At 50.2% G+C, this 26,836-nt stretch overlaps 1 protein-coding gene across 3 annotated transcripts in view; it reads left to right on the top strand.

Moving 5' to 3' along the window:
* Nucleotides 1–3,223, top strand: part of Rhcg (Rh family C glycoprotein) — a 24,459-nt gene extending 21,236 nt beyond the window's left edge. The window contains exons 10-11 of one of the 3 annotated variants that reach the window (XM_021167696.2): nucleotides 1,756–1,951; nucleotides 2,922–3,223. In XM_021167696.2, coding sequence (XP_021023355.1) covers nucleotides 1,756–1,938 — 183 coding nt within the window. In that variant the 3' untranslated portion in view covers nucleotides 1,939–1,951; nucleotides 2,922–3,223. Of the gene's footprint in view, nucleotides 1–1,755; nucleotides 1,963–2,798 lie in introns of all 3 variants that reach the window. The other 2 variants (XM_021167695.2, XM_021167694.2) reach the window with 2 other exon arrangements.
* The last annotated feature ends 23,613 nt before the right edge of the window (nucleotides 3,224–26,836 follow it).

Here is a 26,836-nt window from a genome sequence, read left to right as displayed (position 1 = left end):
ATATGGGTTCTGGGTCACCAGCCTGGTAGCAAGAGCCTTTACCCACTGAGACATCTCACTGGCCCTAATTTGCTTATTTTAAATTACAAAATTGCTAAAAGCTCTTTACAGAAACTCTGGAATTAGAGAAACCTGTCTAGAAATATATAATTACAGGAACAAAGAGTGTAGCTCAGTGGTAGAGCATAAGTCACAAAGCATAGGGTTCAATCTCACAACACATACACAAACTCACACACACTGTCACACATACTCGCTCACACAGTCACACACACACAGTCACACACACATTCACTCACACACACACACAAGTCGCACACACATTCACTCACACAGTCACACACAGTCACACACAGACATACACACTCATACACATAGACACACACTCACACAGACATACTCAGTCACACACACTGTCAAACACATTCACTCACACAGTCACACACACTCACACAGACACACTCTCACACAGTCACACACACACTCACACACATGGACACACAGACACACACTCTCACAGTCAAACACACACACAGACACACACTCACTCACACAGTCACACACACATACTCACACACATGGACACACAGACACACACACTCACACAGTCACACACACAGTCACACACACAGTCACACACACTCACACTGACACACACTCATGCACATAGACACACACACTCACACATAGACACACACACACCCTCCTTGAAGCATCACTAATACTTTTAGTGTGTTTCCTCTCGTTCTTCCTTCTCTGTAGGTTTTCCATACGCAGTTGAGATTTGCTTATCCACCCTGCTCTTTCTCTCTTCCTGCCTGGCATACAGATTGCCCTGGACATGTTAAATAGACTTTTCTTTCTTGAGCATAACTGTTTTCATCTTATCTTTAAAGGCCACAGAAACATAATCTGAGACACCACAATCAGAAACACTTGGACATAATACTAATAAAATGGACCCAAAATCTCCAAGCATAAGAGTTGACTCAGTCTACCTACCTACCTACCTACCTACCTACCTACCATCTACCCACACCTTTTGGAACTGGGGTTGCTGGCCCGTGACAGATACCTGGCTTGTTACATGGTACTGGGACGGAACTCTAATTCCTCATGATTATACAGACATCCCTCCAGCCCATCCTGATTTGTTCTGACCTTCCTAATTAATGTCAAGTCCATACCTTCTCCCAGCTACGTACCTCAGCAGTACTCTGTTAGGGGGAAATATCTAAATGGCTGGAAGTGAAAAGCTGTCCCCACACCCCTGAGTTGTCTACCTGGGCAGTGAGATGGCTTCCCAGAGGAAGGGGTCCACAGCTGTGAGAAGGTGGGCCAAGCTGTCTCACCATGTTTCACCTCCCAGATGCATTTCCGGTCTTTGCATTTCCCTGGTCTACTTTTGGATATGACTGAAGTTCTGACATACCAGACTGCTCAGTTTTCAAGAATGGGTGCCACCTCCCTGACCCTTCAAGCTGCTTCTCTGAGTCCAGAATGCAATCTGAACGCTTGTGTCATCCCATGTTTACCCAGCTGCTGTCCTTATGGCAAGGTTCTTGCTGTGCCCCAGCATCCCAGTGCCAATCATGACAGCACCAAGAGTGAAGGGAAGTTCACACCATGCAGTCTTCATGATGCCCACAAGGTGGCACTCGCCACACAGCATTTGCAGCCTTTGGTCCGCCCCAACACTAGTCTGGCATTCCACTAGGCATCCGGGACCCTGGGAGTAGCTTTCTCTCTCCACAGGTTCATGAAGAGGTGAACACTGTCTACATTCCCGAGGACCTTGCTCACAAGCATTCTACTTCTCTGGTACCTGCAATGCCCTTGGTACTTCCAACAACTTCAGCATCCATAGTTCCTCCAGTCCCTCCGACACCTCCAGTATCCTTAGCCACTTCAGCACCTTCAGCAGCCTTAGTACACTAAACTCCCAGGGCAGGTGAGAAGCAGGTAAGCCTTATCTGTGGGGTATAGAGATCTGCTTCTCTCAACAGAGGCCCAGGTCTCAAAGCCAGATGCCATAGGAAAGAGACAAACAGTAGGCATGAAGAAATGAAGGTGTGAGCTGAGATGGACTAGGCAGGCTAGACTGCAGGAACATATAGAAAGAGACTCAGGGACACACTTGGCTTTGTAACTGCTGCTGCTTGACTTGGAGAGTCTCTTTAGCCTAGAGGTCAGCTTCAGTTTCCCCATCTATGACCTGGCTTTATTTGGTTAGATCAGGCTAGACCTTCCCTCCTCCTCCCCCTTTGTAATGCACAAAATAATTGATGGGGTGCTGTAATATCTATATCCAAACCTTGAGAAACTTCCAGGAAGCAAGGTAGTTGTTTACCTCTTGTTCATACCCCAGGCTAGCCTGGAACTAATTATCCCCCTGCCTCAGCCAAGTGCTGGAATTACAGGTGTGTACCACCAAATCCAGTTTATAAAATGTTGGTTTTCAAACTCAGGCTTTTGTGCATGCTAGGCAAGCAATCTGAGCTACATCCCAGGCGGCTTTCTTTCTTTTTAAAAGATGAAGAAATTAACAGACAGGATAGTCAAGCCACACAGCTACCAAGTGAGGGGAAGGGAGCCTTTCAAGGTTATTAACATTGATCATATCAGCGTTTGATGCCCTTGGAGACCAGAGCTTGGAAGTAGCTGGGTCTAGGGTAAAAAGCAGGAGAGAAGGTCTCTGGGAGGACCAAAGCCAGACTGTGGCCACTGATCAGACAAGGTGCCAGGAGGCTGCACAGCTGTGGTGGGGACATACCAGCTGCTCCCCCTCTCTCCTGCAGGCCCTACAGATTGCCCCCAAGCTCTGGGGAGAGCTGGGGCTGACATATCTGGGAACTCAGGGACAGGGCAACGGAAAGGCCCACTGGCCTGACTCCAGCACCTCTACACCCCCTTCATCCCAGGGGGCTTGCCTGCCTGAGAATGGAGGAGATTCCGACAAAGTGAGCTCCAAGCCAGGGTCAGCTGCAGAAGGTCTGCCCCTGCCTGCGGTCATGATGCTCATAGCCTGTGAGAAGTAGCATGAAGGGAAGCCGAGGCTGGGGGTTGGGAAGGGGGTGTGGAATGGGAGGGCGAGCTTGCCCCACCCCACCCGGGATCCCCCTTCTTGGACTCTTCAAGCCTCTGCCTGCTCCCCAACAACGTACTTCCCATGTTCCCAGACCTCCAAGATCACTCTATTTTGTGTAGTAAATAAATGTTGTTGATGCTCTTTGTAGACTGGGGAGTGGGTGTTCTGGTGGGACCACTGTGAGGTCTATACGGACCCAGAGGACATGGCCTCCTGCCTGGTCCTGACCCTTGCCCAAAGGGCCACTCTCTCTACAAGAGTCCACGCAGCCCGGGAGGGTCAGGAGCTAAGCCCTAGACTGCATTCTTTCCCCCAACTACCCCTCTTCCTGTAGGGTCCACACTGGTGAGAAAGCCACCGGTGTACTAGCTTTCTCTGAGTCCATTCCAGCGGGCTGGGAGTAAGGAGGGAGGAGCCCCCTCCCAGTTGGCTTTCTCTAACCCTCCCTCCCCTTCCTCTGCCAGTCCCGGCCCCACTCCTGCTCTACAATGGGGAAAGCTTCAGGTCCTTACATTTCCAGGTGTGGAATGGACAGGTGAACTATGACAGGGCTGTGACAAGGTGGTGACCTGGTGGGGTTACCAGAAGGAGGACAAGGGGACAGCACAGGTACTCTCATGGACAGGAATCGTGATAAGGAGTTTGCCTTTAACTAGCTGAAGGGAGGGAAAAGCGTTCAGGCTAAAGAGCAAGGAAACCAAGATCTTTTGTGGGGCCAAGGTTCGTGAGAAGGAAGGAGTAAAGAGAGGAAGGGGATGGTCTCTCCTGCCTCCCGGCTCGCTCTCCCCGCCTCCCTGGCAATCCACACACTCACACACATACACGCGCATGCACGCACACTCGGGGCTTCGCTCCCCTTTGCAGAGCAAGGGGGAGGGGGAGGAGAGAAGGAGGAAGCTGAAGTGCCACCTATTCATGTTCCGCGATGTAACACCCCTTATTTTCCATGCTGGGTAAAGACAAAAACCCTTTACAACCTGTTTCTGGAACTTGTCAGCAGCTGCCAAGAGGAGCATGTTAATTAAACGTCGGCAAAGATGGAAGCCGGAGGCCCCGGCTCTAATTGGACAGTTTGCTTCACCGGATTGAAAAACATTGTGACAAAGGAGGAGGTGCGCGGCGGCTCGGCAGGGGGACAGGGTGGCGGGGGAGGGGACGGCGGCTTTGATTCCAGCTGATCAGCCGGGCCCCTCCCCCACGGCCGCGCGGTTCCGCCCAGCGGGTCCCTGCAGGGCCAGGGCGGGGTTGCAGGGGCGGGGTGTGGGAGGGGCGCAGGTGGTGAGGTACAGAGGCGGAGTCTGGGAGGGGACAAAATAGGGTGCAGGTGGTGGGGGTGCAGGAGTGAGGTGTGAGAGGGGCTCAAGGGACAGATTTGGGGATCTGGGAGGGGCAGTGCAGATGGAGCGGTGCAGGGGGCGGGGAAGAGTATCTGCGAAGAATACAGGGGCAGGATCCGCCAGGGCTTCGAGAGGCGAGGTGCCTTTGGAATGGAGGCTGCAGGATCCTCCAGAAGGTCACACCTGGGGTCTCTGTGAACCGCCTCTCAAACTGGTAAACCAATAGTGGGCCAGACTTTGAGGGAGCTGTAGTGTGTCACTTGATCCCCGATCACAGGACTTGGGCACCTGGAACAGCGACTGACAGCCTTTTGCCCGTGGGCAACATGGAGGCTGCCTTGGAAGCCGAGCTGGGCAGAGGTCGCCTAACGTGCTGTGAACAGGAATGAAGTATCAGAACGCTGGGGGCTAGGGCATTGTACTAGAAAACTGGACTGTAAAGGTTCCCAGGTAGCTTTCAGGTACCAGGGCTGGGGATCACATTGCCCTGACAATGTCTGTCCTGTGGATATGCTTCAAGTTCCCTCCCCTGTGTGCTTTGCGGGCTAAGCTTGCTGAAGACGTCCCTCACCCACCCAGTCACCTAACTTTCCAGCAACCCTGAGAGAGAGGCTGTAGTCTTCCAGACTTGCTGGTGGGGAAACTTGGGTCCCAGAGACTGGAACACCATACTCAAGATCACTGTGGTGGAGTAGGGAGAGGAGGTCTCACTATGGAAGCTCAGATTAGCCTGGAATTTCATATCTAGCCTACCTCTGTCTCCTAAGAATGAACGTTCATAAAGACAGCCTAGGGTGAGACATGGGTCTCTGATTCCAGTGCCTGCCCCTGGCCACTTGTGTTCCAGGCTCTCTGACTCCTGACCCAGCCTTCAGTTCACACCTTTTCCAGGATGGTGTGAGCTGTGTGGAGTTCCTATATGGCACCTGCTGTTCTTCTTGGGCTTCTGGGCTGGGGTTCCCCAAGGATGGTTTGCATCAAGCTGGAGGTCACCCTGGAGAGTCAGTCTCACACACATATACAAGCCCTATGTCCTGGAGAAGGGGTACTTAGCTGTGGTAGGGACACACTTGGGTAGGAGCCAGGCTGAGGCTGGTGACAGGCAGGGAGCAAGGATGGGAAAAGGCACCATTCATTGTCCCTGGGCCAAGGGAATTAAGAGCTCCCACTTGGATATGGAGTGCTGCGACCATTCACGGCTGAGTCCCCAGGCCAGGGGCTGGAGAAGCCTGCTCTGTGTCCAGATTGCCTGCTGAGCCTAATCCCCTGGGAGCCAGGCCCTGGAGCCCAGACAAAGCTACTGGGGAGACAGTCTGCCCTTGATGGGGTCCTGCAGCCTGGTCTTGGGTGCTAAAGAGGACACCTGGAGGAGGGCTGGGTGGGTGATGAGTAGTGAAGGGGTATGCACAGCTGCTCTGTCTGGCCTGGGGGTAGTATGTACGTAGGATGCTTTAAAAATAGGCAGCCTAATATATCAGCGTGTGTGTGTGTGTGTGTGTGTGTGTGTGTGTGTGTGTGTGTGTGTGTACTTGAGGGCTGATCGAGCAGGGTGCTCAAGAGCAACCCTTCAGAGCCGGCTGGAGGGGCTCTGCAAATTGTAATCAGATTAAGGGGACCAATCACTTAGGGCTCTTGAAAAGGCCACAAGGTCCCTAATCAGCCCCAAGCGCCCGAGCCCACAAAGCCCCAGAGGAACTCCGCAGGAGCCACCCTCTGGGGGGCCAAGGGGTGGGGGCTTCTTTCTTCCCAGTCTTTAGTAATTATGTCAATTTGCTAGCCAAATTGTTTGTTCAAGTGGACAGGGGGGCTTGTGCCCCATTCATGTGGTAATGTGGGAACCAGCAGGACTCTTGGCTGGGTAAATAGGAGGGACTGGGACCTTTCTCCAGGGAGCAGGCAGGGCAGGGGTGCCAAGGCTTCTGGAGCCCCCCTCTCTGATATGGGGCTTCCCCCCTCACTCTCATACTGCTGACTATGGAACCCAGGGCCCACATTAAAGAATCCACCGAGCCATTAGTGCGGGAGCCTTTACTTAACACAGTCCAGAAACTTAAGCCTAGCTTGTCCTCTGGGGAGCACTGAATTAAAGGGTGATACTGACGATGCAGGGAGACTGGAGAGAGGACCGGACAGGAGAGGCATCCTTAGGAGATCTCCATAATACTGGGCAGTGGGCTGGCTGGCTCGATAGTAGGGCAGGAAAGTTCAGGCTTGAGCAAATCTGTGAGTGACAAGGGACCTGGGAGATGGAGGTTTTAAAGGCTGAGTCCCCCTTGATGGGATTACTGGGGCTGGTTCAGAGATGGATGGATTCTTGGAAAGAGTTCTTGCCAGTGAACTGAGCCTTTATGCCTGCAAGAGATCCCAGTTCACAATCAAGAATAGAGAAGCTCAGAGAAGCTCAGTGATTTCTTCAAAGCCACACAGCTTCTAGTTGAGCGGCAGAGATTTGAGTCCTCCTCTGTCACTGTGCCTCATCCTACTACATGAAGTCGTTCTTCCCCTCAACCAGCAATCAGAAACTGTGTCCCTCATTTGTATGAGGCACTGAGACCATTGAGGACTAAGTTGATTCAGGTAAGAAATGGTCACAAGGACCCCAAACACTAGCACATCATCCCCTGCTACCAGTATGTTACTCAGCATGGGGCACAACAGCCAAGCATTAGACGTGGCATTTAGGGACAGTTCTCATCGTGAACAGTAGTGTCATTAGTCCAGACACAGAGCAGGCACCACCTGCTTTCTCTTGCCTTATGGAATCCCACAATCCCCCCTCAGTACATGAGGACCTTTCTCATCTACATCAACGCAGCATCATTGCTTGGCCCCTGCTCCAGTACCTCCTAGTTTTCCCTTCTGGGGCTGTTAGGATCTGCCCTGCAAGAGGCTCCCTTCAGGAGGCTGGGTTACAGGGAGGGGGTTGGGTGAGAAAGAGACCTCTGGAGAGTCACTAGTCACAGCAAAGCATTTCTTATGCCTAGGGAAGGGGCCAGGGTTTGTTTATTTGTTACTGTGTGATGTCCAGAAGTCCTGTCTTCTTAGAGCAGACCTGACTGGTGATAAAATAACCTCAGGGTCTCAGTTGAGCCAGGTGCTGTGAGGTTCAGATGCTCTGACCACCCAGCCTTCCCAACCCCGCTCAGGGGAACTGAAATCCAGAACATAGTAACTGCTCTGGACAGAAAACACTCCCAGCAGCCAACATGGGAGTGTTACTTAGTGTCAAGCTGTGCTAGGCATGTGCTATACAGTAATTTGACAGGTCTCCACAACCTATGAGGTAGGGGCAGTCGTTACATACCCTTCTCACAACATAGAGAAACTGAAGAGAGGTTGAATGAGTGCCCCAAGACCCTAAAACTGCTGAGTAGCACACCTCTGACCTCCCTGCCACCCATTCCTCCTGACAAAGCCACCAGAAACCCATGGAACTGAGCATGCAAACAGAAGAATATCCAACCACACATCTGGCCTCCTTGAAAGCCACATAGTGATGTGATTAAGAATAGAATAGCACTATCCATTCGTGGCTATGAAGTATGCCAGCCTCAGCTCCATTCAGTCCAAGACTCATTATTACCCTGGCCGACTGATAGAATACTGGTTGTCCTGCCTTGTGGGTACATGGTCGTTCAGTATAAAACTACATTTCCCAGCCTCCCCCAGAGCTCTTGTAATCACATGGCTAGGCTCTGACCAATGAGAGGTAGGCACATGTCTGGCTTCAGGAAGGAAGTTCCTTTCCTCTTCCAAGGCAGAGCAACAAGATGGAAAGAGTTAGGGTTAGTGAGGTGGCTCAGTTGGTAAAGGCATTTGCCACTAAGCCTGACGACCTGAGTTTGATCTCCAAGATCCACACTGTGGAAGGAGAACACACACTGCTGCAAGCTGTCCTCTGACTTCTATGTGTCCCCACCCATACACGGATGCATAAATAAATCGTTCTGTTTTTATTTCAAAGATGGAGAGTCTGGGTCCTTGATAACTACTCAAGCTACCATTCCAATACTATTATGTAAAAATACCCAGATTTTTACCTAAGAGAAATATGCTTTTAATTATTTATGACCTAATTCTTTTGTCACTCCACCCTGTTACCCAGCTGCTATTCTGAGAAATTCTCATCAACTTCTGGTGGGGAGTAACAGGGAACCCTAGTCAGGGGGGCTGTGGGCTGTAAAGACCACTCGGAGTTGTGAGCATTGATGGATCCTAGTTCCCAGATTCAAATGTCTAAGAAACAACACACAGTGATCGTGTCATCCTCTCTTTTCTCCACACTCAAGAGACTTCTATTCCATGGGTCATGGGATAAGAGAACACCTCTGTCCCTTCCAAATTTGAAGGCTCCATGCCTTTGCAAGTTAATCTTCTGAACTTTCCTGGAGTTCTAGGAGGTGGAAGGCGGGAAGGCGGGAAGGCAGGAAGGGTGTGTTTGCTTTGCAGGAAGCCTGTTAGAGCAGCATGGTCATGGTCAGAACAGACTACCCTCTGAACAAGGACAGAAGATGTTGGGAGCTGAAACTTTACTTGGACTGGTCAACACAAGTGCCATGAGGAACAGCCCAGGGTGACAGAGAGCAGAGGTACCAAGTCAAGGAGAGCCTGGAGACAGCTGGTTTCACTAGACTACGTATAAGATGCTCATTCTTTTTTTGTGTGTTCCCATCTCAGTGTGAGGAAAAGGGTGAGTATGCCAGGTAGATTTAAGTTCAAATGCATCTTGCCCCCTTCACTTGCCATTTTGATCTTGGGCAGGTTATCGCCGAGCTTCCGTGTCCTCATCCACAACATGTGGGAAACGAAGTCTACCTTGGATTCAGTCACGAGTGTTAAAGGGATAGTTGGCATATGACAGCTGGATGACAAATGTCAACAGCGCTGATGGACATCACACTGAAGCTGCACTTCTGATTGTGCACAGCATCAGGATTACACGAGGAGATGGCTCAGCACTTAAGAAGGCTTACTGCTTTTTCAGAGGATGGGAGTTTAGTTCCCAGAACCATGTCAGGCAGCTCACAGCTGCCTGTAGCTCCAGCTACATAGCATCCAATACCCACCTCTGACCACTGAAGGCACTGTACTCTTGTGTGCATACCACCCCCCCCCATATACAAATGCACACAGTTAAAAACAAAATAAATCTTTAAAAAAAACTATTCTATGAAGTGTTTAATAAACATGTGTATATAAAGGTTTGTTTGGTTGGTTTTCACTTTCTGATCATATGAAAAGTGAAACCTGCTGGGCAGTGGTAGCACATGTCTTTAATCCCAGCACTTGGGAGGCAGAGGCAGGCGGATTTCTGAGTTCGAGGCCAGCCTGGTCTACAGAGTGAGTTCCAGGACAGCCAGGACTGCACAGAGAAACCCTGTCTCAAAAAAAAAAAAAGTGAAACCCTCTGAGTAGACACTATACTCCTCCACCCCCCACCCCCCACAGTACGCTCTTTGGATGCTGAGCAGGGACAGTGAGTGACAAACTCACAGAGAAGCAGTGGACCATTCACAACACTGCTTTGCCTTTCGCTTCCCCGATCTACAAAATCAGAACTCGGAGCATGGAGATGGCCAATTTGGGCTTAATCAGATTGCCACTGATGGTGAAGCATTGCAGGTTAAAGAACTTTGCCCTAATTTACTTAGACTATTTCCCATTGAGAAGCATGCAAGTTGTCTCCAATTTCTTCTATTATATTATGACCCTTTCTGTCTGGTTTTACATCCTGTGAGAACATTTCTCAAACAAGATAATTTTGCATTTATGGCCCCTTCCCCCCTTTCTCCTTCCCTCTCCCCCTCTCCCTTCTTCCCTTCCTCCTTTGGGCCCCAGCAGTTGGACTTTGCACATGCTTGCTAGGCCAGCTCTCTCCCACTGAGCCACATTTCCGGATCTGTTTCTAAGTTCCAATCACAGTGGCCCTGTGTTGAATGTGTCTTACTTTGGGAAGGATTGACATCTTAATATTGAGTTTTCCCCCAAATACTGAAATTCTGGAAATGTTAAGTATGTCACATAATTATAAGTCATCTGGCCATGTCTGCCACCCTCCTGCGTATGACAGCTGTAGGGGATAGGTCACGGCTCCTTCTTCCTAGTGAAATCTATGCAAGCGAGAGCATTCTGAGTCAGACATGGCCCTCCGGGGCCTAGCTTGTCTCTCATGTTGGCCTCAGGGTTGTGACTCCGTTAAGTTTACAGCTCCCTTTAAGAGCAAATGTGCCTTTCCCAGGGATCTCCCACCCAGCCCATCTCTCTCCACCTCATTGGCTACGAAACAATTAAACCACAGCCTCTACATTCTTTGCCATGCCTCCCTTTGATGGTGTCTTTTGAGTTGGAGTGAGGTGACCACCTGGCCCATAGGGTAAGAGAAAAGTGACACTGGATTAGTTTTTCAAGCTCCTAGCTTAAGAGACTGACAGGGGCTGGAGAGATAGCTCAGCAGTTAAGAGCACTGGTCCTGAGTTCAAATCCCAGCAACCACATGGTGACTCACAACCATCTGTAATGGGATCCAATGCCCTCTTCTGGTATGTCTGAAGACAGTGACAGTGTACTCACATAAAATAAATAAGGAGGGAGGGAGGGAGGGAGGGAGAGAGAAGGAGAGAGAGAAGGAGAGAGAGAGAGAGAGAGAGAGAGAGAGAGAGAGAGAGAGAGAGAGAGAGAGCTTCTACCTATTTCTTGGATCCCAGCCCCTACATTAGTCAGCCACATTCCTAGGTTCTGCCATGAGGGCAGGTCCTGGGAAATGGGTCCTTTGGTCAAGTTCTGCCTGAACAGATGTGCTGGATAAATTACTTTGCTGCCATCACTTTCAGTTTGGGGGTGGTGAGACCACCATAAACAGTGCTGTGGGCAAGTGTCATTTTGTACCCTAAGTCAGTCATTGGCATGGGAATTGGGACCCCAATGATTTAGACCTTCTTGAACCTTCTTCTGAGGCTAGTAGGGCTACAGCAAGATTCTCCTTCCCTGGAACAGGGACAAAAGCAGGCTCTGCCATCAAGGACAACAGAGAAGTGGCTGCTGTGGGTCTTCAGTAATATCTGCAGAAGATGTCAGGTTCAGAGAGTGAGGCAAGTGGCCCAGAGTCATTTCTTCAGTCACTTATGTACCAGTCTCCCCCAAATCGGTGAGAGCAATGAGGAACTGGCTTCCACCCATACCCACTCTTCCTCCTCCGCAGAGAGCCTACTCCAGTGTCTCCCTCCCCACAGCTATCCAGAAGCTGTTGTGTATGGTGGTGTGGCAGCAGCAGCCTGGGTGTCTCCCCAGTAGATAATATCTCCGCTACTCCTGAAGGGCTCAGTGGAGTCCCTGGCACAGAGTTGGGTTGAGGTGCTGTGGAGTCTTTACCTTGTGTGTGGATTAGAGTCAGTACACAAAGCAGACTTCCAGAACAGCTAGCCGGCGGGATCCACAGGTTCCACAGGAAGATCCAGTCAATTCCTATAGGTAGGAAATTGTCTATACTGAATACACAATGGTTTTTTCCTGGTCAGCATTCCCTAAGCAATGGAACAATTTGCTCCCTTAGCGTGTACATTGTGTTAGATAAGTCATCTAGAGAGACCATTTAAAATACACAGGAGATCCTGAGTGGGTTCTATACAAATATGACACCAATTTATAGAAGGGATCAGATCTTCCACAGCTGTGAATATCTATGAAGGCCTCCTGAATCTGTCCCTCAGGATCCCAAGGGACAACTTTATTGTCTGAATTAATTTTAAATTGCCCAGTAAGCTAAGATACATGACTCATATGTTTAAGTCTCAGTGGCAGTGTATGATAGATTCATGCAATATACAAGAAAGAATGTTTTAGTATGAACTTGTACAGTAGTTTTTGTTGGGGGGGGCACACGTGTGCCACAATGAGTGTGTGGAGGTCAGAGGACAACTTTCAGGAGTTGCTTCTCAGGCTGGCCATGGTGGTGCACACCTTTAAACAGCACTAGGGAGGCAGAGGCAGAAAGATCTCTGAGTTCAAGGCCAGCTTGGTCTATCTAGTGAGTTCCAGGACAGCCAGGGCAATGTAGAGAAGAGAAAAGACCGAGTTAGTTCCCTCCTCCCACTCGGTGATTGAGGAATTGAATTAAGATCCTCAGGCTCGCACAGCAAGCCCTTTTACCCACTGAGCCCTCTTGTGAGACCAGTGCCTGACTAAAACAAGCCATTTTTAAAATGTGAAATCCACTGGGCTTGAAGTAGGTTGTTTGTTTGTTTGTTTTGTGTTCTGAAGTGCTGGGATCAGGAGCACACTCGATTAGGTACTGCTGAATTCAGACTTTGGCTATGTGTTGGCTGAGGTCCTCATCCCTGTCTCACAGGCAAAGAAAGCTTGCCTGTGACCTCAGCCTCCCTTCTCTCCTCACCTCCTTGCCCAGAGATCAAAAGAGAACAGTTACCAGACCCCATCCTGTCCCATGATTCCCCCATGCAGTTCTGCCCGCACAGCTTCTGCCATCACCTGTCATGGCAGAACTGCTCCATCCCTGTAACTGCAATTCCTGCCTTTCCTGACCCTAGGTTTTCCCAGCTGGAGGCAGCAGTGACAGGCTAATGGCAGTCTGTGCTGTTACCCGCATGACATGATCCCATAGCACCTCCTAGAGAGACTGGGTGGGGAGCAGGGGAGGGAAGCAAGGAAAGAGGCCCAAAATGATCAAATGAGAAGGCACAGGGAGCTACAGGGCATGCACAAGGAACAGTGCCAGCTCGGAGGAGGCAGATTGCAACCCTGGGCCAGCCTGCCTGATAGGACTCTAACTCTGCCACTTACCAGCTGTGAGACTTTATAGCCAGCCAACAAGTTTCTCTGTGCCTCAGTTTCCAGACTTGCCAGCAAAATAAAAGACATATCCTGGAACACATCTGGCTTACTGGAAAGTAGGCGGGGCTGGGATCCGATGCAGATGGCCGGCTCTCTGAGTTTACCAAGTCCCCAGGAATGTGGAGCCACATTGCCTACTTGAGACCAGTACTGTGATATGGCATAGCCTGTCCTCTGTGCCCAGGTCCTTTTTCTTAACCATAGCTGAGATGTCTGTGATATGTGGAATGGGCCAGCCAAAGCCTGAGATAGATAGATGAATGGATGGATGGATGTAGATAGATAGATAGATAGATAGATAGATAGATAGATAGATAGATAGACAGATAGACAGAGAGTACTGTACATGGAAAGTGCATCTCATACATAAATATGTGTTCATCAGAATGGATAGATAGCTCAGCAGTTAAGAGCACTGACTGCTCTTCCTGAGGTTCTGAGCTCAACTCCCAGCAACCACATGGTGGCTCACAACCATCTATAATGAGGATCTGATGCCCTCTTCTGGTGTATCTGAAGACCTTGACAGTGTACTCACATACATGAAATAAATAAAATTTTTTTAAAGAAGAAGAATGTGTCCATTTATGTGTGTAACTGTACATATGCATATATCACAACCATGTATGGCTGGCGGGAAAGCCTTGCACTTGTCTGGCATTCTGAAGGTGCAAGAGAATGGTCAGTGAGCTGGCATTGATTTGAATGAGCCTATGAGACTATGTTAGAGACCAAGGAGGCCGGGACATCTCTGCAGAAGAGGAGAGGATAGCTCACACATAGCTGGTGACAGTCACAGCCAGGCCACAGATCACCATTGGTCCTACCTGGAGAAATAACTTTCTATACCTGTACCCATGGAGGGGGTGAGTGCATTCAGGAAGAATGGGGACCGTTATCTGGAGGGAGGTGATATGGATGGAAACCTGTGAGTGTATAGGAGATTTTGCAACTGCTGCCAGCTCCCTAGTGGTGGGGATATAGGCGTTTATTACCATGGTGGATCCAATGTGATGCTTATATATTCTTTGTGTTTCTCCCACCACTCCTCCTCCTCCTCCTCCTCCTCCTCCTTCTCTTCATGGCCAAGGGTTCTGGAACTCCTTGAGGCATCTGCCCACAGAGCAGAGGGCCCATCCTCCCTTCTCAGCTTCCTGGTCTGACACTGATCTCTCTCTCTCTTGTTCATGATTTATTTATTTATTTATACAACAACAAATAGTTCTGCACTTGATTCAGTTGATTCCCAGTGTAGAGTAAACACACTACACTGGATGATTGATAGATAGATAGATAGATAGATAGATAGATAGATAGATAGATAGACAGATAGCCAGAAGTAAGCTGGCTACTTCAAAGAAGATTCCCCTTGGCCATGTGTTGGCTACTCCTATTTCCCTGCCCAAGCCCAGGTCCACACTAATCTCTGCACACATCTCAATTTGGTTTTCAAGGAGGCACAGGCTTTGTAGCCCTTTAGCCTTTAGCATCCCAACAGAGATAGATTTGCACAACCAGTATTCATGAAGTCTGTTCTAACATCCTCTCTCTCTCTTCCTCTCTCTCTCTCTCTCTCTCTCTCTCTCTCTCTCTCTCTCTGAGCGTGCATGCGTGTTTCCCTGGAAAAGCGTGCCAGCGGAGTCTAAGCAGCAGTTCTCAACTCAACCTCCTGGGGAATCACATATCAGATACCTTGCATATTGGATATTTACATTACAATCCATAACTGTGGCAAAATTACAGTCATGAAGTAGCAGTGAAAATAATTTTATGGTTGGGGGTCACCACAGCATGGGGAACTGTGTTAAAGGGGCACGCGAAATTAGAAAGGTTGACAAGTACTGGGAAGGAAGAACTGTGACTACTGTAAGCGTCTCTGATGATTGACAGACATCCTGACCATGGCAACTGAGATGCTGCGGAGGAGAGGCAAGCGTGAGCCTTCTTAGATCCTTTTAGTGGCCGCTTGCTACCAACGTCAACACCCGACAGAATTTATTTGCTTACTTACTTACTTACTTACTTTGGAGACAGAATCTTACTGTACAGCTCAGGCTGACTTCAAACTTGTGATATAAGCCAGGCTGGCTTTGAACTTTTGAGATCTCTGCCTCTTGAGAACTAGACTTACAAACATGCACCACAAAGCTCAGCAGTTGACCTCGTAGCCTTGTGACTATTAAGGAAGACTTTTGGAGCACACTGCTAAACCCAGCAGCTGTCCATCCTCTGCTGACGCTAAGTGATGCCAGACATGGTGATCATCCAGTTCTACGGCTCAGTTATTGAGAGCTTGGCTTGCATTAAGAAGTCCTGGGTTTGATTTCCAACACTGTACAAACTGAAGTTCCTGGGGTGGGGGAGGCCTCAAACTTTCTCAAACTTCATTTCAAACATGCTACAAGGCTGAGTAGAACTTCCATGTTTGTGAAGAGTTGGAATGTTGCTGGTCTCAAATAGCAAAGAGTTGCCTACGTCTGTATTTGACCTAATGCCTTGTAACTACTAGGTAGATCCTTTGGAGATGTACAATCAGACCCAAAGCTTCCAGGTTTACAATAGAGATTTCTTGCTTTTTTTGTGAACTGCCTAATATTTCCACCAATATATATATTTTTCTTTGTGTGTGTGTATGAAGGTTTGGCCCGTGTATATGCATATGTACTATGGGCCTGCCTGGTTCCCATGGACATCAGAAGAAGGTGTCAGATCCCTAGAATTGGAGTTACAGATGGTTGTGAGCCACCGTGTGGATGCTGGGAGCTGACCCTGGGTCCTCCGTAAGAGCAGCAAGTGCCCGTTGAGCCATCTCTCCAGCCCTTCCGCCAATATAATTTTAAAGTGTCTTGGTTTATGACTTTCTAGGTTCTGTTACTATTGAAACTTCATGAAACTATTACCACATTGGAACATGGAATTTGGGGAGCCCAAACCTGCTTTTCCTGGGCTATACTTATTCACATCTGTGCATCCAAAATGCACTATTGTGCCTTTTGAAGTGAAAAGTGTGTGGTTTTGTTTTGCTTTGTTTTCTGCTGACAACTGCAGAAACTGGGCACAGTGGTGCACACCTGAAATCTGCAGAGATGGGGGCAGGAGGATTAAAAGTTCAATATCCTTCTCAGCTACTTACAGAATTGAAGACCAGCATGGGCTAACAGGCCTCTGTCTAAAAGGGTGAGTGATGCCCTGGACTCTGCACATAGAGTTCCCTTGATGCACTCGCTGATGCCAGTAAGCACGCCGCTTTCCAACATCCCTTTGTTCTGTGACTATAAACCCTATCCACAATGGAGCACGGTATCCAAAACAACCTACATACAGACATGGTCCCTAGTCATGGTCATTCGTATCTGTTCCCGAATAAAGTCATGAGCTCATGTGCCTATCAAAGGAAGAAGAAAGCTTAGCTAACGCATGATGGATTCTGTTTGCAAGGTTGGCCAGAAGAGCTCAGTCCAGATAGCCTTTGTAAGCAGGTAAGGAATTGCATAGGTTTTTTTCTGCTCACGTTCCCATGAGGTGTGCCCTTGGCTCGAAGAGTAAACTGGGCTTGAGTTTTGAATCCACTAGAGCTTGTTTAAGGCCCTGCTCTGACCACCCACCAACCGTGTGAATCTGTGTGCTCTCTGTCCTCCCCTTGCGGAACCCAGGCTCCTCCTCTCGACTGTTGGTGGAAACCCAATGAAGTCTGACTCCCCCAAGTGCCTCAGTAAGGCTTCCGCAGAGGTCGCCTGTTTTCCTAGCAGTTCCCACGAGCCAGACCCAGGCTGCCACGCAGGGGCAGGGGTCAGGCGTGGAGGCAGACTGTCCCGATGCCCCCAGCCAGGCCGCTGGCGAGTCTGGCGCCGCCGCCGGGGAGCAGGGGCCCTGAGCTCTCTCCTCAGCGTCTGGACAGGCCGAGGAGGCAGACGAGGCACAAGTGACAGCTGGGAAGGTTTAATTGCTCCTCAGTGGCTTGGGAGCACCTCCCTCCTTTGCCAGCGATCTGCATTTCAATGTAGGAAGAGTGGAAAGTAAAGTAGGATTGCCGCTCAAAGGGGTTACAATGATTAATCATTTAAAAAGCAAGATCTTAATTACAGGCCGCAATTTTTGCTATTTAAGGAGTCCATTAGTTGCCAGAAAGAAGAAGAAAAAAATTATCACAGGTTATTCTCCCAAAGTAGAGTGGAGGAGGGAGGGGCAGCGGGGGAGGGACTCAGCTGCTGCTTCAGATGGGGGCGGGAGGCGGGGGGGGGGGGGGGGGCAGAAGATCCACCCCTGCAAGAGGCCTAGCCCCAGACAGGCAGGGCCCCCGGCTCTGTAGCAGAGACTGGGAATGGCCGGCCAGGCCAAGGCTGGAATTCCACCTGTGGGTGCCCCTGGAGACCTCCTCAGGCCAAAGGCTGAGATCTACTCCTCCCCTCACTCCCACTGACCCCTGACTCCCTGCTTAGGATGTTGGGTTAATTACCAGGCCTTCCCCTCTGACCTCTCTGTTAGTATAAGTCTTGTCCGGGGCTCTCGTGTCCCTAGGGTGTATGTATAAAGGGGACTTGGTGGGGGAGGGGGTACTGCCGTGAATGTCAGATAAAAACAACCGAGTTCCTCTAGTAGGCTGATGTCCTGATCCTCGGGCGACTAAAGCGTCGGAAGATCCCGGTTCCTCGAGCTCTCCGCACCCTTCACAGTGAGCACACCTCTGTCCTTGGCACCAGCCCAGGAGGTCCAGCCCTGCACTCCACGTGATGGACAGCACCTTTATCCCAGAAGCCCCGGCAGGCAACAAAGGGGCCATCCAGTGCAGAAGTTGATCTGGGGGTGTCAGATCCCACCCCAGCCCTGAACTGCAACTTGCGGGGGACACTACCAGAGCAACCGTTAACCTCAGTGACTGTAAAGTGTAAGCTGCACCCGGGCTTTGTGCTCTCCCTGTCCCTAGGACAGCCTGGCTTGAGAACAAGTTTACCAGTCTACCAGGAGGGAAGGGTTTGTTCATCCCAGGCCTGCTCAGACTGGGGATAAAAGACATGGAATCACGCCCATGAACAGCCACTCCTGCCAGACTGATTAAATGCCTCTGAGCATGTGTGTGAGCCTGGTGGGAGTTTCCTTCATCTGTTCTAACACGAAGTCCCCCAGAGGGCAGGATACGAAATTGGATTCAATGATAATCCGAAGGGCTTGAGGGGGGATGGGAGAAGAGACTCCAGCCACAGACCAAAAATATAGGTTTGAGTCCAAAATACCCAAACTGATTTCCGGATGACTCTGCCCTGTTCTCTTTTGCCAGCTTCTGATCCACCCACCAACCCCCTGTTGGGGGACAGTGTCTGTCCCTTTAATTGTCAGGCTCCTACCTCCTGGGGTAGGAGCTGGATAAGCCTCCTCTTCTCTTCCACGCTGACTAATTGTAGGGTTAGGTACCCAAAACAAGCTGGCCCACATTATCTCTGACGCTGGCTCTTTTCGCTGGTCCCTGATTTGAGCCCCAGTAATCAGCAGCTTTTAGCTCATCACTATCGTGACACCTCTTTACTTGGACCAGGAAACAGCAGCAATGTCATGGAAATACGTTTATTTTCTGTGTCACCAAACCCAAAAAGCAGGGGAAACAAGCAGAGAGGATCCTGTGGGCAGAAACTGGGACAGGAGGATGGTGGGAAGATCAGGCATCCTGAAGGTGCTGTTTGTTGGAGACAGTTCTGCAGGTGGAAAACTGGCAGGCCCCTGGCTCAGAACATCAAAGACTCATCATGGGTCTATGTAGAAGCTATAGACTCAGGTTTCTGGCCCTCTAGGTTTGCATGTCCTGTTCTTCCTGCCACTGAGAACTGGCTAGGTCTGAAGGGTGCAATGATTTCAGAGACTACTGGAGGATTTCAGGGTACCAGTTCTCTCTCCTGACAAGCGGGAGTCCGGTCAGCCCGCAGGTCAAGTCTTTTTGCGAAAATTAGAAAAGAGCGACCCCTCGAGGCAGGTGTGGTCTTTGCAGGCACAGAGCTTCCAATCAAGACTAGGCACTTTCATGGCTGGTGGAAAGATCAAAACTCCCACATCGGAGGGTCTTCACCCCTCCCCAAATCAGATCTTTCCATTCCTGGTCTGAGGAGCACTAAGGGGTTGGATGTCTCTGGGTGGGGGTGGGGTTGTTTGTTTTTGAAACCCACCGTGTCCCTCAGCTGCACATGGAGGTTCCTTCCTTTAGTCTTCGTGATGACCTCTAAACAGGTCAGTTGTTACCTTTTTATGGGAATACAGTTGCTGTCGGTTCAATGATCCTCCCAAGGTTTAAAACCCAATGACATCTCCCACCAAACAACCTCACAAAACCCAGCCACGAAGAACAAGTGATTCCTGGTCAGCCCCGCTCCTGACCACAGCTGGCGCAGAGTGACACTGGGGATTGTGGGAGGCAACGAGGTCCCAGAGCTCCTGCCCCATTCTCACAAAACACTACTTCCCTGCAGAGCCAGATCTCATCACTACAGCCTGTTCTACCGTTCTCTGGGGTATCACCTCAGTGCCACAGGACCTGAAGAATGGTGACATGGGCCAGGTATAACTAGCACCCCCAAATCCTGGGCTCCAGCTCCTGCTCTCCCCCCATAAGCCTTCTGGCTGCTGGGTGCTATCCCAAGAGTGTGGGGGTAGGGCTTTTTCTTAGGAGGAGGTCTGGACCTGAGTGCTAGTGGCTGCCAAAGGTTTGCCTTAGGCTTTTAATTGTATTTTATGTGTGAGTGTGAAGTTCAGAGGGCTGCTTATCGGAGTCACTTCTCTCCTTCCACCACGCACATCCTGGAGGTTGGACTCGGATCACCAGGCTTCTGAGAAAGTGCCTTTATTGCTGAACCAAGTCACCAGCCCATGCCATCGTCCATTCGAATCTTTCTCAGTCCCCAGATGTCTGTGGGATGGAGCTCCAGGCACTGGTTAGCAGTCCTTGGGCTGCGTTCCTGACTCATAGCGTTAGTCTTTCCTCTTGGAGCTTATATCCTAGCTGGATGGAAAAAAACTAATGGTAGATGGTCGTAGTGACTGCCATTAGATCTTTGTTCTAGAGTCTTCTTTTTTGATGAAGACGACTCTGGTGTCCTTGTTTAATATGGCAGCCCCAGCACACGCTGTTTACTGGTTCCACTTATCTACCCAGCTTCTAAACATTGGCTATACTGTACTTCATTTTAGGTTTTGGTGGTGGTGGTGGTGGCTTCATTGTTGTTGTTGTTTTGTTGGCAAGATCTCACTTTGTAGCTTTGGCTGTCCTAGAGCTGTCTCTGTAGATCAGATTGGCCTTGAACTCACTGAGATACACCTGCCTCTGCTTCCCCAGAGTGCTGGGATCAAAGCCTGGCTTTGTACTTCTTTGTCTTGTTTATTGTTTGTTAGTTTATTTAGGGAGGATTTCCTTCATCCCAGGCTGGCCTCAAACTCCATATATAACAGAGGATGGCCTTGGACTTCTCCTCTTATGCAATGCTGGGACTCAAACCCAGCACTGTATGCATGTCAGGCAAACGCCCTGCCAGCTAAGCTTCATTTCCAGTGTACATATCATTTATTGGCTGTCTTCTCTGCCAGCTGGGGGCTCTAGGAGGTAGGGAGTCATGTGCCAGTAAAGCTTTATGGCATGGCCAGGTGACTTCTTGCCTCCCTATGTGTGCTAGCATTTTCCTTGGTGCTCACTCCCTCAGATTCTCTCCTCTGTAACCTAGGAGCCTCGATGGGCTGCAGTCTGCTATGTGACCTCACAGAGGTCCTTCGAAATCTCTGTCCGGGTTTCTCACTGAGCAAATGGGCTCTTGTGACTTTGCTCAGGTCCAGCATCTGTCTATCAGCAGTTCGTCCTGGATACTCAGTCTGACAGCAAAAAGAAAAGAAAAGAAAAAAGAAAAAAGAATCTCCCTACCTATGGCTCTCAGCAGAGGGCTTGGGGCCAGCAGTGTGAAGAGTGAGCATTAGGCTGTGAAATATCACAGACTGAACTCCCAAGCCTTCTGGGCCCTGCCCTGACTCAAGCACTTTCAAGGCTGGTAGAAAGCTCGGAACTCCCACATTGGAGGATCTTCCACCCCTCCCCAACATCAGATCTTCCCGTTCCTGGTCTGACCAGCACTAAGGGGTTGGATGTCTCTGGCTGCTGCCACCTTGCCCTCTGGGTTTCTAGTGATACGAGAGGGGGCTTCTGAGTGGGTGGGCACATGGGAGGGGGCAGATATGCCAATTTCGTCCAATCCCTAATTCACCTAGGACTCCCTCTGCCCTCATCTCCGGGACTTGGCCAAGCAGGGTGGGGGCCTGACTCAGATGATACCAACTCAGCAGAGGCAAGGAGCAGGAAGAGGTTCCAGTTCTGGGGTTCAGGGCAGGCTGGCCTAATGGAGGCCCCTGTGAGTCCTCAAGTAGCTTCTGGGGACTCAGTGATGATGGATGCCTGAGCAGGAGGGAACAAGATTAAGCCACTGCATTAGCAGAGTCAGGCTGGATCCTGGGACAAACTGTTATATGTCTCTATGTTTCAGATCCCTGGTACAAAATAATAGGAAGCCGTAATCCCCATTCTATAGATCTGACGTCATAGGCTCAACGTACCTAGTCCGAGACTTAGATACTCAGTAGAAGGTGACCACGATGATTTGTATTTCCATGGTCAAGCTGTGTGACCTTGGGCAGGTTGTATGCCCTCTCTGAGCCCATGTGTAAAAGAAGAATAGGGGGAAATTAAAGGCTTCAGTTAAATGAGGTGAGAAAGGAGGCTGTGAGACACAGGAGGATGAAAGAAAGAAGGATAGTAGAGAGGAAGAAGAGGAAAGGAGAGGAAGAGAGGGAGGAGAGGAGGGAGAGGGAGGCAGGAGATCAGGGCAGGAAGTAGAGAAGAGAGTGTGGTAGGAAAAGGACAGGAGAAGTGGGAGGAGAGAGGAAGTGCCAGCTGGCCCACTTCCATTGCTACAGGGACAGGCATGAGTTCATGGGGGAAACTGATGCTAGAGGCTTCCTCTGATGGCTGAGAATGACCTTTTGTATGCAGGAAAGGACCTAGGCCTGGACCCACCACCTCCCTGACATGGAGGAAAGCCCGGAAGAGAGAAACCCTGGCTGACAGACAGGGGTCTTATCTCTGAGAGGACTCCTGGTGCGGTGCGGATGGGTAAGTCCTTCTTAGGGTAGAGAGGCAAGAGGTTAGTGCAAGCCAAACCGCTTTGCTGGCCCTTTCTCAAACAGATGAAAGGACCAGAATGGTGTCCTGTGCCCTCTTGTCGTGTCCCTGTGTAGTCCCCAACGCCCCCCACCCCTGAAAGAGCACATTCAAGAGTAGCCCCTCCCACGGGGACAGGCAGAGGCTGGCCTTGGTGCTCTCCGCACCTGGGCAGACAGAGGCCAGGTGTCTGTAGCCTTGGGATTCCCGTTTCCCTCCCTATGGGCTCGGTAATAATCAAGGCTTACTTTGAATTCTTCATCAGAGCTGCTGACCTTGAGGAAGGGACCTGGCTTCCTTTGGCCATGGCTGTTTGCAGGGAGAGTAACCCTGGGAGGACTGAGGGCAGCAGTGTGGGCCTTGGCTTGCACACTAGTGCAAAAAAAAGCCTAGTGGAAAAGAAAGCATCCGAAGAGGTAGCTCATTGGGTAGTGTTTGCCAAGCATGCGCAAAGCCCTGGGTTCCCTGGGTTCCCGGGTTCCCACTAGCCAGTGAAAGCAGATGTGGTGGGCGCCGGTAATCCCAGCATTCAGGAGACAGGGGAAAAAAATCAGAAGTTCAAGGCCATCCTTTGCTACATACAGTTTGAGGCCAATGTGGGCTACAAGAGACCCTGTCCCTTTTGAGACAGGGAGGAAGTAATGGGATGGAGAGAAAGGAGGCAGAAAAGGAAGTTGTTTTTCCCTTCTTCCCTTCCAGTTTTCTCTTGTCAGTCAATCCAAGTGCGAGAATCCTTCTGGCATGTTCTCTGGCCATCTCCTTTACCATCGGTGTATCTACTCTGGTCCCCACCCAGCCCTTCTTCCCAATCCACCTGCACAGCAGACTCCGTGCTGCGTTTTCCGAGGGGCTTCCCAATGTTAAGCCTGGGAACTGCTCTCTGTGTGTTCAGGGATGGGTGCCAGAGGAACAGTGGGCCTGCGGTCTGTATGAATGGCCAGACTGGGGGTGTGGGGGGAGGTAAGGGAGGGTTAGATGAATAGATGCTGGGCACAGAAAAAGAGGGTGTGGGTCCCCAGCTGCCTAGAAGGGGGCAGAAGGCTGCGGTCCAGGAGCCTGGGAAACCCGCTCCCAGCCAGGCCACAGGCAAGGGTGGGAAGTCAGAGCCCGAGGGGGCTTTGTACCCTGCACAATTGCAGCCGCTCTTCTGGATAAAGGGGCTAACAAAGGGGCCTTCGGAAGTGGCCACGCTGCTCAGCACCCGGGGAGGCCCCAGGAAGCCAGCGCTCCCTGGCTGCCCACCCAGGCATCCTCCCAACACCCCCCACTGCCCGATCCCAGGGGGCCAGCTGGGCCCCAGCCACCGGCAGCCTGGGCAGCTGGGCTAGGAGTTGGGTGAAAGCTGAGGGAACCACTCTCCACTGTCCCCGGGCCAGAAAGGAGTTCCAGAAGAGTTCCAGGGGAGGCAGCTGGGGGAGGGGGCAGCTGGGGGAGGGGGCTGCTATCCCACTTCCCAGGACAGTAGCGGGACTGGGGGCTGGCAGTGTGGGTTCACCAGCCTCCAGGCCAGGTGAAGAACAGCTCTACTTAACCTTCTTCATTCCCTGACTCCAAGGAAGGCAGTGGTCTACAGAGAGCATGCATTCACAGGCCGAGAAAGCGCTCTCCTGATATCACGGTGCATTCAAGCGCCTATCAAGCGTTCTTGATCAACTGGCCACATAGTCATCTGTCTATGTGGTTAGGAATACAAAGAAAGTATCTCACTTCCTCAGCTCAGAGTTGACTCAACCAGCTTCATCTCCCCACCGGAAGCTGAACTCGAAGGACTTGCTTGAGCTTAGGGTTCAAAACCAGCCTGGGCAACATAGTGATTCTGTCTCAACCAAAAGTTTGTAGGATGGTATCCGTGACATGAGGGAGGATGAGGATGTGACACGTGTAATCTGACGTCTCAATAGCAGCGATCGCCAGTTCTAAACTGGTTGTGTCCAAAAGCAATTTCTGTCTAACACTTCCAGCAATCTTAGTAACAAACTGTGTGTATCGGAGGTAAATAAATGGGATAAAGCCAGGTAAAGTGGTGCATGTTTTTAATCTCAGTGCTTGGGAGACAGAGGCAGGCAGATCTCCGAGTTCAAGGCTAACCTGGACTACAGAGTGAGTCCCAGGACAGCCAGGGCTATATAGAGAAAGTCTATCTCAAAAACGGAAGGGGAGCAGGGTGGGGATGGGGGCGGGGGGGGGGGAGAGAAATGGGATAAAAGTTGGGTATGGGGTGCAGACCTGTATCTTTAGTAGGGGAAAAAGGAAGATCAGGAATTTAAGGTCAACCATAGCTACGTATTAAGTTCAAGGTCAGCCTGAGCTATAGGAGACATTGACTTAAAAAGAGGAGTGGGGTAGAAAGAGACCCAAGAAATGGGGAAATAACAGCTCCTTCTAGAGTCTGCACCCCCTTTTGTTTTAGCGTTACATATTGCTGTCCTGTAGAGCTCCCATGTGCCCAGAGTCCTCCCCCTCTGACATTTTCACATAACCTTGTACATCCCTCACAGCTGAGGAATTAGTGTTGATAGAATAGTATGAACTAAATGCCAGACTTCCTTTCATTTTTTTTTTCTTACTGCTCAAACTGCTCAAGATAGGGTCATGATATGCTATCCAGGCTGACTTTAGAAATCCTGCCACAGGCTCCCAAGTCACTGGGACTATAGACACAGACCACATCACCCTGACAGACTTCCTGGACTTTTTGTTTCCACAAATGTGTTTGTTGTTATTTTGCTTTGTTTTGGAAACAGGGTCTTTTGTAGCCCAGGCTGGCCCTCAAGTTCACTCTGTATCTAGTGATGATCTTGGATTTTCGATTCTCCTCCCTGCATTTCCCAAACGCTGGGATTCCAGGTGTGTGCCACTCTGTCTCATCTACGTGGTGCTGGGAATCTGTATTAGTTATGTTTCCTATTTTTATAATAAAATAACAACAGTGATCTACCGGCTGATTTTGGCTGTTCCATTGCCATGACAGGACCTTCCAGCATTACGTTCAGCCGGGAAGCAGAGAGTGATGCGTGCTGCTGCTCAGCTAACCTACAGTTAAAACATGTCTTCCTGGGGCTGGAGAGATGGCTCACTTGCTTCAAGAGGACCCAGGTTCAATTCCCAGCACCTACATGACAGACTGTAACTCCAGTTTCAAGGGATCCAACACGCACACTCACAGAGACATATATGCAGGCAAAATATCAATGCACATGAAATAAAAATAAACTAATTAGTAAAGAAAACCATGTCTTCCACCCCAATTAATCTAATCTAGACAATTCCAGGCTTGCTCAGAGGCTAGCTTAATTTAGAGAATTTCTCACAAGCATGCACAGAGACTTGTCTACAAGGTGACTCTAGACCCCACCGGGTTGCCAGTCAACACTGACCATCAACACTAACACCAGGGCTGCAGACACACCAGGCAAGCACTATTTCCAAACAGGCCACAAACCCAGTCCAGTCCCTTGGCTTTCAGTGCAAATAAGAATCGGGATGGCGTTCTCTGTCAGTTCACCTGCTTCTGGAAGGCAGAGCACCACGTGGGAGCCGGAAGGCAAAGCTCGCTTCAACAGCAGGACCAGAGTTAAAGAGGGCAAAGGCAGGCAGATCTCTTGAGTTTGAGGCCAGCCTGGATGACAGGGTTAGTTCCAGGATAGCCAGGGCCACACAGAGAAATCCTATCTTGAAAAACCAACCAACCAAACAAACAAACAACTCATTAGCACATGCGAAACTCTCTGTGCAAGCCAAGTTTCTGTGGCTTCTTGCTGACTTGAAGTCTGTTGAACCCCACTACAGGGAACTAAGGTCCCAAAGCCTCGGAGGTCCTGTGTCCCTCTTGCTTAATACACATGCTATGGATGCAAACACTAAGGCCCATGTCGGACCTTCCTGCAGCTCACAGGATAATTCTTACTCCAGAGCCCTACCACAAACATGTGGAAGAGTGGCAGCCATGCCGGTTCATCCCCCACACCCACTCCCATCAATCTTCCCTCAGAGCTGGGTGATAGTATCTGGATTCTGGGTCCCAGCCCACCCTGGAAGCAAAGACTTAGCCAGGCCTGTAAGAGCCATAGATGGAAGTTCCCCATTGGAGCTGGTGGGACCAGGACAATGCCTCCTTCTCCAGGCAGCTGGCAGAGTCTGCTAGGTCCTGGGCAACTGAATGCCCTGCAAGACACACACTGGAGTCTGTATCTACACAGCCTGTGCCAATATCCACCCCCACCCAAGAAAAGGAGCCTTTCTTCCCCTGCTGGCCAGATCTGAGACTTGCAAAGACCATCAGAAGCGGCTGGGCTGACCTTTGCTCAGGAAACAGATTTCCTGGCCACCCTTGCCCTTATCCGCTTGGGAAACTCCAAGCTGGGAGGGAAGCTCCCCTTTGTGAAC

Source organism: Mus caroli, chromosome 7, assembly GCF_900094665.2.
Source record: "Mus caroli chromosome 7, CAROLI_EIJ_v1.1, whole genome shotgun sequence".
Classification (NCBI taxonomy): Eukaryota; Metazoa; Chordata; class Mammalia; order Rodentia; family Muridae; genus Mus; species Mus caroli.
Note: the sequence above shows the minus strand (reverse complement) of the source record. Positions and strands in the feature narration are given on the sequence as shown.